Here is an 18,076-nt window from a genome sequence, read left to right as displayed (position 1 = left end):
AGAAGAAATGGTAATGGTAAGCTATAACCTTAAGATAGGCTTATTGTTTATATCACTCATAACTGATGGGTTTGTGTTATTTATATACAGTCTATGGTTCATGCGTAAGCAGGATTTTAATTATGCAGTCGGTCAAGCTGAAGCTATTTTTACAGACTAGCCTAATGTTGGCTAGTTTACCTTCAGAATACATCATATGGGTTTGGTGTTGTATGTGTATAGTGTGACTCTGCAATGTAATAATTATAACTGTTAAGTAAACGTAGTGCAGTAAAAAAGCAATATCGAATGGAATATGTCAAATAAGTGTAAGGTAAGCCAATCTGGAATCTAAAGAGATTGGAAATAATCAAGTAAAGTACAAGCACATTTGTTACTTGAGTAAGTATAGGCCTACTTAAATTTCACCACTTGTGCCATAAATCAAATCAAATTCACAGGCACCAGACTTAGCACATCAAATGTTACAAAGGGTAAAATGTGGAAGGACTTACATGGTGGGAGAGACATTTTTCTCTCTCCTGTGTTTCCACTGTTAACTTGATTTCCTGTCATTAGGCAAGGGATTTATCAATTGCTTGTCACTAGGTATGTCATTTTGCATAAGTGATCAACCACCTTCAAGCTATGTTTTTTTGCCTAAATCATATCCTCATGACGCCAGCCACCTATGGTAAAATCGCCTACATCCTCAGTTGATCAGATCATGTGATTTTACCCCTTTAAGATAATGGCCTATGTCAAGTGTGTGACTTAAGCGGATTTATTATGCCTAAGTCAAAACAAAATGTGACTTAGGCAATTTTTTGAACATGCTTTTGTGACTTAAGCAAGATATGGTAACACTTTATTTTGAAGGTGTCTACATAAGAGTGACATGAGCGCGTCATAAACATGACATGAGATGTGTCATGAACATTAATGACACTTTGAAGTAACATTAATGCTCATGATACTTGTCATGTCAAGTTTCTGACAGGCTTGTGTGACTCTTATGCAGACACCTGCAAAGAAAGTGTTACCATATCTTGCTTAAGTCACAAAGGCATGTTCAAAAAATTGCCTAAGTCATTTATTTCTCTTAACTTACATAATTTACACACAGTGGTATTACTATGCCAATAGCCATCCTTTGTTATATCCTTTTTGAGTGAAATGATCACTAAATGTCATATGTTACACTTTTGGTGAAGTTTTTTGTGTTTCCTGCAAAAGTTTAAAAATGAGTTAGGCGATTATTTTAACAGGGTGACGATATAAGTGATCAACCACCTTCAAGCAATGTCCGAGCAAACTACAAAACGCAATTAGCTCGGAAATGCTACAGGGGATGACGTGTGTGTCTCATATTTTTTATCCACGAGTGCAATTTTTGCTTGATTTTATTTTGAAAAAAGGCCGGACCGGAAATACTTTGCTATTCTTGGTAGCGACGTAATGCTAGCTCATTCTGCTGCCTGCATCCTCCTTCCCGGCCAAACACAAGAAGCTGCATTCACCCGGCTCATAATAAGTCTTTAGTCCTGTTTCTGTTAATTGTTTAAGTAATGTAGAATGGCGTCGTGTTTTGGGAAGATTGTCGTCGGTACTTATGTGGAGATAAAGCGCAGTGATGGTAAGTTTCACCCTGTCTATTCTCTCCCCGTCGCACTGTCTAAGTTGTTTGGGGATCTTTGTTGCTGCGGTGCTGTTGAATACAGCCACCGTTGTTCCTGGCTGCAGAGCGTAACGTTCACGTAAAGCATTAATATGAGCTGTCAGGGCGGAGTGCTTCAACATGGCTTTGAATGGGCTCCTACCTTTGTTAGCTAGCTTCTCTGCGCTTCAAGAGAGATCTGCCGTCGGCTTTTAATTCATATAGTTAGATAACATCCAATGTTTTCAGTTGCTTATTAACGAAGCTAAAACACTAACGTTAGTGCAAATGTATAACGTTACCAAAAATATTACTTCTACCAGGGAACTGAAATGAACACAAGCTACGCTAGCTAAATTGCTAACCAAGCTAATGTTAGTTGGATCGAGTGCAACATTAGCTTGTGATTAGCCAAACGGCTAACATTAGCTAATGTTACCGGCTTTATAGAGCAGTAACGCTGTCGTAAAACCTAACCATCATCCATTAGTAGTTTTCTTTTTGGCTATACTTTATGTCCAGTGTAATTCATTTATTCTGTTTTTTTTTATGTTTACAAAGCTTCAGTTGTTATGGAAACCCTCAAACGTTAATGGTCCAAGATCAAGAATCAAGATCGTTGAAGCCAAATGCTCTTTTAAAACATGCTCTGCATTGATAATAAAACCATAAACAGACGAATCCCAGGACATTATTCACTACATGTAGAATGTGATTTAAGAAACTTTCATGGATCACTTCCTAAAACAGAGAGATCAAGTTTAAATTATCGTCACCCTGTTAAAATAATCGCCTAACTCATTTTTGCAAGTTTTGCAGGAAACACAAAAAACATCACGTGTAACATGACATTTATTGATCATTTCACTCAAAAAGGATATGACAAAGGATGGCTATTGGCATAGTAATAACACTGTGTGTAAATGATGTAACTTAGAAATAAATGACTTAGGCAATTTTTTGAACATGCCTTTGTGACTTAAGCAAGATATGGTAACACTTTATTTTGAAGGTGTCTACAGAAGAGTCACACAAGCCTGTCAGAAACATGACATGACAAGTATCATGAGCATTAATGTTACTTCAAAGTCTCATTAATGTTCATGACACATCCCATGTCATGTTTATGACACGCTCATGTCACTCTTATGTAGACACCTTAGAGTAAAGTGTTACCATAATTAGTATCAACAATAAAACACTGATAAACTAAACTGATAAGTAAACAATCTCCCTCTAGCTCTTCTTTGCTGGTTTCTTATCTGATGCCTATGAATGTGGCAAATTGTCAAAGAAGTGATGATCTTAAAGGGGTAAAATCACATGATCTGATCAACTGAGGATGTAGGCGATTTTACCATAGGTGGCCGGCGTCATGAGGAGATGATTTAGGCAAAAAAAAAAACAATTTTGACAAAAAAAGACTTATTTTAACAGTGTGACGTTATGTATTTTATGCCAAGATAAGTCACAATGAAGTCAAACATATAACAGCTCTGTGCTTACTTCCTTCCAGAAGTATATTTTAAACTGCCCTCAGGAAGAAGCCAGGATTGCAATACACTCACTTTAGCTTCAGCTTTTTTTTCAAGTGTTAAGAGAGGAGTAGACAGGGAAAATGAGAAGCGGCTTGTTGTATGACTTTTCTCGATGTGAATGTAAGCTTCATTCTGCCTGTCTGTGTAGCTTTAGAGCATTGCTTCAGGGCCAGGCAACCAAAGATGACTGCAAAGTTTGTGTTGTTCCTGCTGGCCTTTTGAGGATTGGGCTACACCCAGTTTGCAGTAAACCCTTAAACAACAAATTCTCCTTTCAACAAAGCATTTGATTGAAAATAAACTGTTAAAAGCCAGTGGCAAGGGTGTGTTGTTTTTTTAATGTTGTATTGGTTGTTGTTTATGATAATGTCTTCACCTCCATCCTCCCTGAGGCATTTGATTGTACTATCCTCAGTACTCTAAATTGAGGTGTGAGATCTAAAAGAAACACTCAGCACACCCAGAGAGAGGGAATAGGTTCTGTCTAGCCGTTTCCCTGCTGGTTGGTGTTGCATCCAGAGCAGGGATTGCCTTCTCTCTAGGGGGGTGGTGGGGCTGGTTCAGATTCAAGCCAGATTCAGGCCACCACCCCATCTGTTGCAGCCAGCTCCCTAGATTCTGCCAGGAGTCTCCTCCTTTAGTCAGTTCTGCTGAGAGCAATATCTCCATAGAGAATTATTTTGGTTTGCATGCCATTTGTTTAACGTGGTAAGAGATTCCCTGTTTCACATTGGTCAATATCTGTTGTTTATCACATTCTTTTATGTTTAAAACATAGTAGTGTTTTTCAAAGTAGAGTATTACAGAGACATATGTCACCTACCAGCTTAGTGATTATGGACTGCATCATTTTTCTCAATCTGTGACACAGTTTCATCAATTAGTGTCTTTGGTTATCTAGTGAAACTGATGCTTTGGAGGCTGTTTTTGTTCCTCAGGCTTAGTGGAGCTTGAAGCTACCCCTCTTAAGCCCCTTTAACTACTGGTAAGTTTTAGCCTACCCATTTAGTCAGCTTTTGATGGAAAAGTGGGACACAGTGGTTATGGTCAACAGATGCCAATGTTCAATTTAAAGAGCAGGGTGGCCAATGGCTGATATGTAATGCAGATATCTTGTTGTTGTTGTTGTTGTGCATCCAATGAATTACAAAAATGTAATAATCATAATAACAACAAATGAGACACAAACTTGCTGAACTTAAATTAACATTTATCTCTTGTTGTCCGGATTGTCGCTGTTTGCTGAAGCGGATCTACAATAAACAATAAAGAAGTGGCCATCCTTGGTGTTGGCTCAGTGAAATACTATAATAAATACATAAATAAATAATAAGCGTTGTGATGATTATCCCAAAATGGCATTAATTGTCCATGGCCAACCACTACACAGTGGACAGTGCATTCATTTACAGAAAGTGTGTGTAGGCAGGCAGGCCAGTACACTTTACTGATTTCTGGAGCAAAATTGAATGTTCTTTTCATCAGTGTCAAGTCAGAGTGTACAGCTACACAGCAGTGAGTCTGGATCTTGCAGGTATACAGTGTCTGACAGAGGACAGATGCTGTACCCTTGATCTGAAGGCTTTTTACGAATACTGAAATGAATAATGACTAAAGCTCTAGTCAACTGACATAAAGGTAATCACATTTGATCACGTTAACCTATTTACCTTTTATATACATATTTATGAATTATAACCTTTATATAGCTATGGCTATATATTTTTTATTTGAACTTGGACTCTCGTAACTGTCAATATTTCATATACTTTTGATAGTAGTTTAATCAAAAATAAGAAATGATCTTCCATTTCAGTCTTGACATACTATGACACCCTGCCTTCAATGGGTGTGGAGGGAGAAAGCTATTCACCGTCACCAAGACAAAGTGCTGTTTTTGCGATGTTGTAAAGTTAGTTTTTGTATTCCTGGGTCTCTCAGTCCTGTGCTACAACAGGTTAGACAGGCTCCTTACATTCCCATTGGAGTTACTGTGGCTGTCTCATTCATTCAGGTTATATAGTCTTCACTACTGATAACTGTATATTTTTACAAGCAGCACAGGAATGGGGAACCTTTAACATTAACATTTTCTTGGATGTACTGGCATTGACACTGTATACTCTCATTATCTGGGTCATCAAGACACACTGTATTATGTCAACAGAGGGACAGTGCTGTAAGTGTACAGTAAGGATGTCATTGTGTGATGGTTGATACAACAAACAGATGCAAAAAGAAACAGATCACTTCATGTAGCATTTATTTCTGTCAAGCTGGTGTACTGTTGTGATTTAATTGCGCTTTACTGTAATTCCCATCAGAACGGGCAACATTTGCAAGTAAGTGATTTAGGAATGAAAGTGCTTCAGATTATATAGTTGAATTAATGGTTTGGAGGAAGTTATTGCTCTGCAGTAACTTCCCCAGCATCTTGTTGAATAGAGTCGTATGAACCAATAGGAAGGCTGTGGTTTTAAATTTAACCACTGACATTGCTCAAAGGAAGCAGCAGTGATTCTGAGGGCCTCACCTGACCCTCTGTTGTCATTGTAAATCCTCTTGAGTGCAGCAGTCGCTTTTGCAGCATGGCGTGCTCTCAGCCCTCTCCTTAAGTAGTGATGTGACACCAAACACCACGTGCCTGTTCTAGCCAACTTTATTGTTGCCAAGGCTGTTTTGTAATCTACCGTGTTACACTTGAACAGTGGCTTATTTACAAGCATATTCATGACTGGCTGTCTTTCCTCAGGGCAGAGCTTTGAGAGTCTAGACTCTTTTGTACAGGTACCTTGAAAAGTGCTTGACACTGTTCAAAAGCTGTTCGACCCCTGTTCATATATCACGCATCTCTTTGTGGTTTGTTGTGAATAGTGTAAATGTGAGCTAATCTTTACTTTTAAAAGGCTACAGGAGCTCCAAAGTGTTTTATTGATAATAGAGAAGAACGTTGTATTTTAGCTCTCTTAATGCTGTATTCATAAGCTTTTGTTGTCCATATTGTAACACTGTTGCTTACTTGTATGTCACATAGTTATATAATACATAAATATTTACTCTACTTTTCTAATCAGACTTTTTTTTTTCAAACTTTTGTCCTGGTTAATATGAGATCTGGGTTTGAACATTGACTCAACAAATTTTGTGGGGACAATAGTCATTTCTAATTGAGGGATGGAGGGTAGGGCTGGGTTAGGGTATTTAACGTCATTATTGTTCATTCAGTCATTATGGCAGTGCTATACATCACCGCATGGTCTATGTATACAAAAGGATGTATCTACTCTTTTAAGACACAGGTTCATGATCAATAGTAGACACAAGATTTTTTTCCCCGTAGTCGATTTCCTTTTCTTTGCCAATTAAACAATTGTAAGGTAAATCGTTGAGATGTTCAGCAGTGGAGAACACTTAAAGCGTCTTTGCTTGCTAGCTCCCCGTGTGTCTCTGAATAATGGATATAGGAACATGGTGTTTCCCTGGATCGTGCTGGGAATTTACAGCATACAGTCGGATCCACATAGACAAAGATGGGAGGGCTGAGCAGGCTCTTTACAGCTGGTATTATTACACTGCAGGCAGAGAGGCGGAGAGAAGCATGCAGGCTCGGTGCAGCAGCAGCAGCTGTGCTCTCTTTCTCTGTTATCAGCGATTCTCTCCAACAGGTCATTATCAAACCTCAATCAGATCTTACTAAGATTAGCATCAGCCTAATGCATGGCTTCCATTTGAAACTTAAGAACCCTTGTCACCTGATGATTGAGGTGTTGATGTCAAAGTTAAATGTGCTTTTTTGGATAGTATAATGTGAGCACAGACATGATTTCATTTACTAGGGCGTCATTCTACATTGTACACAACATAAGCTGTTTTAATATTTTTTAGAATACATAGTTTTTATTAGATGGATGGATATATTAATCTGTCAAAGCAAAGGCCAGTGGTCCACTATTTGCATTACATGTGATCCAATTCGTCATATACATAGAACAATTTCATATCTCAGTTATGTTGTGTTTGTGAATTACAACTTGCACAGAAACATTAATTTGGTCAGTAGTTTTAATAATTTAGTAATAATTCTGAGTCTCCCTATTGTCTCACTTGCTGTATTTGCAGTGACACTGCAGGTTGAAATATGAACTCAGCAAATCAGCATTTCCTGAGAAAACAATGAATATTTTCAGGGTTTTACAACCTTACTGCATTTCAATCAGGCCTAGGTACAGATCTGATCAGGCTTGCAGGTGGTAATTAGGCATGTAATTGTAAATTACCCTATTAAATTAATTACCTTACTATTACACAATGTAAGGTATTAGTGAAATCCATTTATGTTAACCTGTGTGTGTGTGTGTGTGTGTGTGTGTCTGTGTGTGTGTATAAAGGAGGGAACAAAATGCTTTTATATTGATATAGCCTATATTTGATGATCCTCCTGTCATCCAATTTTCATTACTAAAATATGAGGTGGTGAGTAGCACGTGCATGGCCATTATCCCTCTGCTTATAAACAAATCATATATTGTCACCATTGTTGCTACCTAACTTGTAAGGGCCCGACAAGAATTTGGGCTTTTCTAAGCACATCCTCTAAAGTGTTAATCTGTGGATCTTTATGTTTATGTTTTCCATGTCTATGACACTTTCACAGGACGTATACACCAGGCAATGGTGACCTCACTAAATGAGGACAACGAGAGCGTCACGGTGGAGTGGATAGAAAATGGAGACACTAAAGGGAAAGAGGTACATGACCATTTATTACCATCTAAAGCACCAGCATGCACTTTTTTCCTCCACAGTAATAAATAATGCATTCAGAGACATTCAGGCACTGAGATGATTACACAACCAGTCTGCATGTACTACAGTCCCACCAGACATCACCATCTGTATGCTGAAGTGCATGACCTAACACACTCTGGTCATATGTCCCACAAAGTTTGAACTTAACACTATATACCACCTATAAATAATAGAGGCTTTGATATAGTCTGCATATATTTGCTATATATAGTAGGGGTGTAAGAAAATGTTGGTACACTTACCCAGTATCTCGTTATCATGATATGTGGTGATTCTTTTTTTTATAATGGCTTTGACTGAGAATAATTAATACTGAATGTTTTTGTCAATGACACATGAAGTGTAATTAAGACATAAATAGAGTGTTATAATGTTGAATGGCATTTGGCTAATTGGCATTCATGTAATCGTTTTTATATTAATACTCCTCTGTTCCCTGACAGATCGATTTAGAGAGTATATTTGCACTTAACCCAGATGTGGCTCCAGATGAGGAGATTGCCCCTAGTCCAGAGACTCCACCCCCACCAACACCCACATGTGTGAAGGTCAACAAAATTGCAAAGGTGAGTCTGGTGTGACACCCTGACTGCCAACAACTGTAACAGATTGGTGTAATATGATTTTGATTGTTGAAACAAAAAAAACACAACTTCTTTCTTTTTCTGTTTATTCTTTCCTCCCTGTTAAGGAGAGAGCATCTAAAGTACTCAGACTTGCTCAGGTAGTTATGTGGCTGTCGTTTGCTGGACCTTAATATAGAACCTAGATCCTTCTAGCTAACCAACTAATTGGTCCTGTTAAGTACACTGTGTGTGCTGCACAGTAGATTAGGAGTGCTCAATATTGTCACATCGACACTGGGATTATTTTGGTAAATATTGCAGTTGTGATGTAAGCTGCTATTCAGTATCTTTTCCATTTTTAACGTAAAATGAGATGATGTTGCTTTGAGATAAATTAACTTAATTTACTTAACAATGTGCAGCTGAGGGATCTCTGTCACTATAGGAGGATACTCTGATTTTTGCCTGTAATGATTTTATAAGATAAGTAATTTTTGGTTGTGTAGCTCCATAATCTGTAAAGTAGATCCATAACTTCCAATCATCCTCTACTTTAATTCCTTTTTTACATATACTGTAAGATGTGTGCTTTGGCAGTGTAATCACAAACATTAGAGCTGATAAAGGAGGCCTCTGTACTCAGTACTAATCAGATTCTCGGGCTTTGTCTATTTCTGTATCTCTACATTAAAGAGGCCGACGGAAGAAAACTGAATTGGGAAAAAAAAGGATTTTCCCCCCCTTTTTCAGGTTCAGAGCAGCTATGAAATATGTAAAAGTGACATTGAGAATCCCTGAACCCTAATCCTCTTGGAATATCTTCCTGTTTTTTCTTGCAGAACCGTCGGACGATAGCACCTACTAAGAATGAGACTCCGTCCAGGGATAATAGAGGTTTGTTTCATGCTCCTTTAGTTAAACACAATCCTCTAATAAAATCTAGCACTTAAATGTAGAAAATGAATTTAGGAATCATATTATCAGATTATGTAGAACTCCCTAGGTATTTATTTATTTTTTATAATACTATTAGTAGTGGTTTAATTTGAAGTTTAAAACAGTGCATACATTCATAACACCCGTTTTAAATGCATTGTAGCAAAAAATGTTTCTCTCGTAATCTTTGGGGTTTCGTGTTTTCAGTGATTCCGACCCGGGCCAGACAACCACCGCCTCAACAACCAGAGCCTGCACCCCCACCCCCATCTTTGCAGCCGACACAGCTCACTCAAGCTCAGACACAACAGCAACTGCAGAATGGTAACAAAACAATTTTCTATTTAATAAATTAATCAAGATTTCATCTAACCATGACCTTATTGAGAAAATAGTATTTTTAGAGAACCAGCTAGTAGCATTTGGCCTCAGATTAACTGAGATATTTAAATATGTTATCAAATGAAATTTTAAAAATTGCTTTTTAACATTTACAGCATTTTTCTGCATGTTTTTGTTGACTACGTGTTTATCACAGAATCCTCACATCACCCGCTATCCAGAAAGGAGATTGGACAGCTTTGTATGTATCACCTGCATGTTTCCCCTGCCCTCAATGCCTCATGGTGATTCTCATAGAGTTCCCAGTAGAAACTGAGAGACCTCTAGTCTTACAAGAAGATTGTACACCCAAAATGTCTAACAGATATTATTCCGAGCTGTGGTGTGGTGGCGAAGTAGCACAAGCGCAATCCGTCCAGCAGACAGGCTTTCTGGGTATTAGACAGCGAGAGAGAGAGAAAAAATATGCTGCTGGTTGACTGTGCTGTCTTTTCCCTGTTTGATTTCTGCTGAGTCACACACAAGCACGCACATGGAAAAGCCTGTGGTGCTGTGCGTTTCTCCTCAAGGCTCAGACAAGGACAATATCCTTTTTCTTCATCTGTTCACTGTCATTTGAGGAAGGAGGGAAATGCCTTTTTCTCCTCCCCCACCGCCTTTGAGACATCCACAAGTAGTGACGGTGCTGCTTTCCCGCTTGTACTGCCTTGTCCTGGGGCTGACACAGCTCATCTTCTCCTCCCAGATTAGAGCAGATTATTAATCCCTGTGCTCTGATAGTCTCGGGGACTGGGGCCAACGGCAGGCCAGGACTGCATTACAGACCTTCAGCCGGGCTTTACAGTGGGAAGCTGGGGCTGCAGCAGCAAGCCAGGGCTAATCAGATAACACTGTTTTTTTTATGAATCCTGCAAGCAATCAGAAGTGGCCTTTACTCACATGTTTGCTAACTTGTGTTCTCTTATTATGGTTACTAATGGTTTGTGATTGACCTGAAACAACACTAATCTGTGGGTGTGCTGTGCTGGGAGATTTGGAATAAGCTTCTATTTGAATGTGGTTGATTGAAACATTGTACTAATCATGTTTGATTTAAAAGCACCTCTGATTTAATTTGTAGGAATTGCAGTAACACAAGGCCCATTTGTCTGATTGTGAATGATGTGTTTTGGGATGCAGATAGAGGGGATCAATGACACGAAAAGATATGGAACATACTGTAAAGGCCTTTTGTTGGTTATGTAGAGAAAGAAGCTAGTGTTATATTGGAGGCCCTGTGTGCCAGCCACTGCATCCTGGTCTGAGCTTGAGCACTGTCATTGTTCTGCATTGCTGGAAATAGCCCAGAGTCTCCCTTCTGTTTGAAGGACTACCATGAGGGAGGGAAGACTCACTGAGAGAAAGATATTGCTTAAGCCAAGGAAAAAGACTGAGGAAGAAGAAGAAGAATGAGACAGGAAGAGACCATTTTTACAAAGAAAGGCACATCCTGTGAAAAGCAGTAGAGTTACTCTTTCTCTTGTCTGTATGGCAGCGAGGAGGAAGTCAAACTGCGTGAAGGAGGTGGAGAAACTGCAGGAGAAGAGAGAGAGGCGCCGGCTTCAGCAACAGGAGCTCAGGGAGAAGAGAGCTCAGGTACATCAATTTTATTCACCTCAAAGCGTTCACAAAGATATGGAGTAGCCAGCCATGAAAGTCCAGGGGCATGACCCCTCTGGAGAAATATTTTTGCCATAAAAGCCCAAATCGGTGGCCTCTGCCACACCTAATGCCACTATTATAAATCATTGCATATTATGAGTTTACTTGCGCAATTATAAAAATGTAGTGAAATATTGTTATGGAGAATTAGGCTTCTTGTGTGTTTTAGGGCTCAAATCACGAGATCACAAGAAAATATTAAGAACAATCATTTGACCTTTTTTTAAAAATTATTATTGTTGACACCTTCACTGTATGGTTTATTACGATGCGTCAAAATGATTAATGTGTTATTTTCCCAGAAACATCAATATACATCTAATTTGGATGTCCTCTGTCTTTGTAATCAATGCAGTAATTAGGACACAATCTCACATTTTTATAGAGCATGTGGAGTCAGGGCTGATGCAAACAGATTTGTGCTCGTGATCATGCTCGCATCGTTTTAAATGCATGGCAAAGAATTTTTTTAGAATCATAAAATAATGAGATATAGGACATGGCTTTCTGGTCAGCAGTTAGGGCTTAATTGAAAGCTCGCTTTCCTCTTTCCTCTTTCCTAAAAGATAAAGTATATTTATTGTGCCTTGATTTATGGTGATTGATAACCACTCAGTGTTCTCGAGATTGAGAAGATACACTGAAATACATAATGATTTGTCAATGTGTATAGAAATGGAATGATTGACCTATTAGTGAATAGCTGCCTCCTCACTCTGTCACTTTCCCTACTTCAGGAGGTGGATACCACCATCCCCAATTATGAGATCATGTACATGATCCGAGATTTCCGAGCCAGTCTGGACTACCGGCCCCTGACCACAGCAGATCTGGTGAGTACATGTTCTCTCCTGATTCCTAGATGATGAACCTCTGTAGCAGTATAATAAAATGTCCGTTTGTGTTTTGTGCACTGTCCAGATTGAAGAGCACAGAATATGTGTTTGTGTGAGGAAACGTCCACTCAACAAGAAAGGTAACGTCTTCTAACTTTAACAACATAGACCTTTGCTTCTGTTGTATGTACCTGTTTAAAAAGTTTTCCTCCCAAGTATCAGTGTGATTGAAAGTCTTGCCTCTGCTGTGTTCCAGAGTTGGCCATGAAGGATTTGGATGTGATCACCATCCCCAGTAAAGACGTGGTGATGGTTCATGAGCCAAAACAAAAAGTGGACCTGACCCGCTACCTGGAGAACCAGACCTTCCGCTTCGACTACGCCTTTGATGACAGCACCACCAATGAGATGGTTTACAGGTTAGTGACAACAAATCCACACACAGCCCAGGCTATTTAATGTGCTTTCTATTGACTTGTTAATTCGATGAGGATAATACGTTGTTATATTTTCGTTTAGATTTTATATTTTGCAGACGGAGTAGTGAATAACTTTGTGTTCTGTCTCATCCTGCAGGTTCACTGCCAGACCTCTAGTGGAAACCATTTTTGAAAGAGGCATGGCCACGTGCTTTGCCTATGGGCAGACAGGCAGTGGAAAAACGCATGTGAGTCACAGCCTATAAAAAAAAGCAAAACCACGTCATTTACAAGGAATAAACCTAATTGTTCATATCATGGTTTGAAAATATCTTCTTTGCTCCCCACAAGTTCCCTACAGTCTGCTACAATTTAACTGAAGAACTAGATCTACAACTCGTCTTTTCTTACCAATGCATACATTCTGAAAATGCCTATATTGTATTGTGTACTATTTTAGACTATGGGTGGAGATTTCTCTGGGAAGAACCAAGACTGCTCTAAAGGAGTTTATGCATTAGCTGGTAAGTCAGTGATTTTCTGTGCTAATTTATTGTTTTTAAGAGATTTCTAAGATCTCTCTTCTATCTCTTTTCATGCAGCTCGGGATGTATTTCTCATGTTGAAGAAACCCAACTACAAGAAGTTAGATCTACAAGTTTACGCCACCTTCTTTGAAATCTACAGCGGAAAGGCGAGTGATATGTAATCATTTTTTTGGTTTTGCTTTTTTTCTCTGTAAAAAAAAAAGATTGAGTGCTGACTGTGTGTATGTATGGTTAGGTGTTTGACCTGCTGAATCGTAAAGCTAAGCTGAGGGTGCTGGAGGACGGGAAACAGCAAGTGCAGGTTGTGGGGCTTCAGGAGAAGGAGGTCAAGTGCACAGAGGAGGTGTTGAAACTCATAGAAGTGGGCAACAGCTGCAGGTACAACAACAGACATGTTATCAATCTAGTTGCTGTTAGTGGTGCAATCTGAAGAATTCTTACCCCGTGGCTTTGCTCTCTTGTTCACCTTTATGTCTCCTCCCTCTGTCTCACAGAACATCAGGGCAGACGTCAGCCAACGCCCACTCATCTCGCAGCCACGCCGTTTTCCAGATCATTCTCCGGAGGAAGGGGAAGATGCACGGCAAGTTCTCCCTCATCGACCTCGCAGGTAATGAGAGGGGGGGCCGATACCTCAAGTGCCGACCGCCAAACTCGTCTGGAGGGAGCGGAGATCAACAAAAGCCTGCTGGCCCTAAAGGTTTGTGAGCAGCAATGGCAGTAGCTCTAGTCTGAATCAATTGATGATTTTTTTCAAAACTAGGAGCGGTTTCCCCTCTGTTTAGAAGAAGAAGAAGATTACTTTATTAATCCCACAATGGGGAAATTCAACCTCTGCTTTTAACCCATCCTTTTTTACACACAAGTGAACACACCATGCAAGGAGCAGTGGGCAGCACATTACTGCGCCCGGGGAGCTGTGCAGGGGGGTTAGGTGCCTTGCTCAAGGGCACTTCAGTCCTAGCCCTGTCGATTCCTAACCTCTAGGCCACGGACTGGTTTCTTTTCATACAGAGGAAATCCAAGCAAACCAAAATGCATCGCTACAAACCAAAGTTTGTTTTTTAGTTCACCACATGATGAGTCTCTGCTTTCTTTGTTTCAGGAGTGTATCAGAGCTCTTGGTCGTAACAAGCCTCACACTCCATTCAGAGCCAGTAAGCTCACCCAGGTCCTGAGAGACTCGTTCATTGGGGAAAATTCACGCACATGCATGGTCAGTTCATTACCTTAATTAATATCCTATGTTGACGTCTTTATTTCTCTTCCAGATGGTACTAATTGAAAGATCTTCTCTTTCTCTGCACAGATTGCAACAATCTCTCCTGGTATGACATCCTGCGAGAATACCCTCAACACACTACGCTACGCCAACAGGTGGGAACAGGCTGACTTCCTTCAGTGCCCCAACAGAAGTTATGCAGTGTTCTGAAATGACTGCTCCTTTAATTCCTCTCTAATACCCAGTGACTTTAGTATAGTTTGAAATTAGCTATGCCAATGTTGTTATTGTACATTTCTCTGCCTACTCTCAGTAGTTCTGTCTGACTTTCTCGTATGCCCTCTCTCCTCTCTTTTTCCTGCTTTGTTTCCCCTCTTCTCTCCGCCTTCTGCTCCTCTGCCCTGGTGTGGCTGCTGCCGCTGTGTAGAGTGAAGGAGTTTGGGATTAGTCCGTCGGACATCCCCTTCTCCCAGGGCGGTCAGGGGAGTCGCTCTGACCACTCGCCCACCAATACGTTTGAGTACGATGACTTTGCTGCTACCTCTCCCAGCAGGTCAAGCTCTCCCAAAGCACAGCACTGCACACACACACACACACATACAACACACACACAGTGCATGTGATCCCTCCATGTTTCTATTACACTGTCATACATTCATGAGCTCATTTCAGCAGATTTCATTCACTTCATCAGCCGTGGAAAACCTCCACTGTCGTCTTATCCTTTTATTTTTCATCTGCACAACACTTTTCATCCCCCTCCTCTGCTTTGACTCCCACTTTGATCTTGGGCTAAGCTGTGGACATAACCTTTTTTTCTTTTCACCCACTCCTGAAGTACAATGCATTTGTCTGTCCAAGTGGGTGTGTCTGTTGTTTGTTCTGTGTGACACCACCAACTGTGAAAGCTGAGTGTGATTAGTCACAATGACACACGGCGGTTTAAACATTGTGTTATTAAGGTGTCAGCTGCTTTTTTCGTGCCAGTAATTACTCCAAAACATTCTTGACGCTGCTGAGTAAAAGTAACCGGGAAAAGCTTTTTGAGTAAACTCTCATCAGGTAATCCCTCTCAAATAGTCCTAATTAATTAGCGCTCTAGCTGCAGGTCGGGAGCTCATACCTCATCAGCTCTTTGAGGTTTCAGATTCCAGCCTTTAGTGTTATAAATTCCTGTGTGTGCTAGTAGCGGATTACACAATATTGTACTCTGTGAGTCAAGTTAGGATGTCCATTATAAGAATAAAGAAATGGAAGAATTGTATCAGGTTTCAAACATTAACAGAGCCAACGCAGTCATCCTTCCCCATGCATGATGTCACTGCTGCCATGATGCCTGATGCTACCATCCTGTGCTGTTCGTGACCCCACAGTTAACACCATAACCCGAATCAAACCGCAGCCATGTTCCGAATGGGTCTGCATCTGAAAGAAATGGTGCTTACTAGCTCAATGTCTTCTTCCCTGCAGGGTGAAGGAGCTGACAGTGGACCCCAACCAAGTGATAGAGGGGGGTCGACCCAACATCCACGTTGTCAACCAGCTGGATCTTTTGGACGAGGACTGGCTGAGTATCTCGCCACAGAGAGACGACCTCAAACTGCTCTGTGAGCAGAATGTAAGTACATAGTATATGCAACTTCATCTTATAATATCGTTATTTTTATTATTGTCTAAAAGCAACTTGTCTGTTATTGGTTAATCCTATAAATTAGGTCCCTGTCAACAAACTTTGGTAGACAGTTTCTGTTTTGGAAAGTATTATAATAGTGTATTTCCATTTACTTGAGATCTTGTTGCTTGTGAGCAGTCAAAATGTGTTTAAGCCATTAAAACAACATTATAAAGAGCAGTGATATCCACTAGGCTCCAGACTTTAGCAGTGATCTCAGAGGAGTCTGTCATGTCTTCAGTTTTTGCTTCTGCTGTGTCAAGCTTGTTTCTGTGTCCTGTGCTGACCCCGTAAATATGTTTCCCAGGAGGAGGAGGTGTCTCCCCAGCTATTTACCTTCCACGAGGCAGTGTCTCAGTTAGTGGAGATGGAGGAACAGGTCCTGGAGGACCACCGAGCTGTTTTCCAGGTCAGAACATAACTCTTTAAATACTCCAGCTCCACTCCCTACTCCACCTGCTTTGAAGGACTTTTGTCCATTCTATACACATTGCTGAAGGCGTTTTGCATGTTCTCTCCAGGAAACATTTTAACACATGCATTGCTAACCTCAGTTTGCAAAGAATGTAATAATTAAGAGGTCATTGTTCTTTGATTTCATCTCTGGCTGTCAAACTAAATATGCACTGTGTGTGTCCTGTGTGAGCAGGAGTCTATCCGGTGGCTTGAAGATGAAAAGGTGCTGCTGGAGATGACGGAGGAGGTAGATTACGACGTGGAGTCGTACGCCACTCAACTGGAGCAGATCCTCGACCAGAAGATAGAAATCCTCACCGAACTCCGAGGTATGACTGAAACACACACACTCCCCTGTGGGCCCGTTGTTGACAATAAAATCCGGCTCCAGCAAACACTAATCGCTTTTTTTATGATTGTGTCTTTTCCTCTCAGATAAAGTGAAGTCATTCCGCTCCACACTCCAGGAGGAGGAGCAAGCCAGTAAGCAGATCAATCCTAAGAGGCCACGTGCTCTTTAGACATTGAAGGCTGAAGAGGTTTAAGTGGCACATACGGAAACATAACCACTAGATGTTCAGCACAACTCGAGCTGTCTCTAGCAGCTGTGAAAATACGAATAAAAGGACTGTCTGATGTACCAACAGGCTCAAGGAATTGCATTTGTAATGATCCCTCTCCTAACAAAACTGGCTGTTCACTCACTTTCGTCTCATTAGAAAACTTAGGAAGGAATATAGTTTTATTTCCTTCGTGGAGAATGTTTAGTCTCCCCTCTCTGTTCTTATTAAATTATTTTCTTTTATACTTGTTTGTACTTTCTTTGAACAGAATATTTTTGACCTGGTTTCAGAAGAGATCTTCATTGAACATGTTTTTAAGGTTTACCCGCACAAAACCAGTATTTGACTTCTGGTTGCTCTGTCTGACATGTCTGCATGTGCACTCTGTGATAGCGTATGTACGCCACTGTCCTCAGTTTTCATGCTTTAGGGTCCTCAGTTGGCATTGTAAAGTCATCTCATTATAAGCGGTCTCTTCTCTTTTTTTTTTCTTTCTTCTCAGAGCTTTTTACCAGTTTGGAAGAAGCCTTTAACCACACTGTGCTTCTTCCCCTTGTGTTTCTTTCCTTGTGTCCCTGAGAGGTTTTAACATGTAGTTTGCTTCAGTTTGTGCCATGTCGCTCTATGTGGCAACTGATTAAAAAAATTACTTAATGTAAAACATGTTTTCCACCCCTGTTTAACACTTTGTTATAAAACTGAAACTAGGAAAAAAACTGCTATTAATAAATGTATAGTGAAGACCACTGATCTACCATCAGTTACATTTCTCAGTGTTTGCACCGGATGTAATGCTGGATGAAGTAATAAAGATTCATGTGTTTCATTTAAA

General features: G+C 40.2%; 2 protein-coding genes across 2 annotated transcripts in view; one reads left to right on the top strand and one right to left on the bottom strand.

Annotated features, from left to right (window-relative positions):
- unc45b (unc-45 myosin chaperone B) overlaps positions 1 to 2,028 on the bottom strand; it is an 18,577-nt gene extending 16,549 nt beyond the window's left edge. The window contains exon 1 of the mRNA XM_059337180.1: positions 1,800 to 2,028. The gene's annotated coding sequence lies outside the window, so the exon portion shown is untranslated. The remainder of the gene's footprint in view (positions 1 to 1,799) is intronic.
- LOC131974739 (kinesin-like protein KIF2A) lies at positions 1,409 to 18,076 on the top strand. The gene is given in 23 exon segments (XM_059337181.1): positions 1,409 to 1,615; positions 7,829 to 7,923; positions 8,427 to 8,549; positions 9,389 to 9,443; positions 9,693 to 9,809; positions 10,024 to 10,068; positions 11,362 to 11,462; positions 12,266 to 12,361; positions 12,450 to 12,504; positions 12,621 to 12,783; positions 12,941 to 13,031; positions 13,244 to 13,307; positions 13,386 to 13,477; positions 13,567 to 13,709; positions 13,826 to 13,952; positions 13,954 to 14,031; positions 14,437 to 14,547; positions 14,641 to 14,708; positions 14,981 to 15,106; positions 16,024 to 16,171; positions 16,533 to 16,634; positions 16,875 to 17,010; positions 17,117 to 18,076. Coding segments are annotated over 23 exon segments (2,283 nt in total). The 5' UTR covers positions 1,409 to 1,554; the 3' UTR covers positions 17,203 to 18,076.

The sequence above is a fragment of the Centropristis striata genome, chromosome 7 (genome assembly GCF_030273125.1).
Source record: "Centropristis striata isolate RG_2023a ecotype Rhode Island chromosome 7, C.striata_1.0, whole genome shotgun sequence".
Lineage (NCBI taxonomy): Eukaryota > Metazoa > Chordata > Actinopteri > Perciformes > Serranidae > Centropristis > Centropristis striata.
This window is presented reverse-complemented; position numbering and strand designations above follow the sequence as displayed.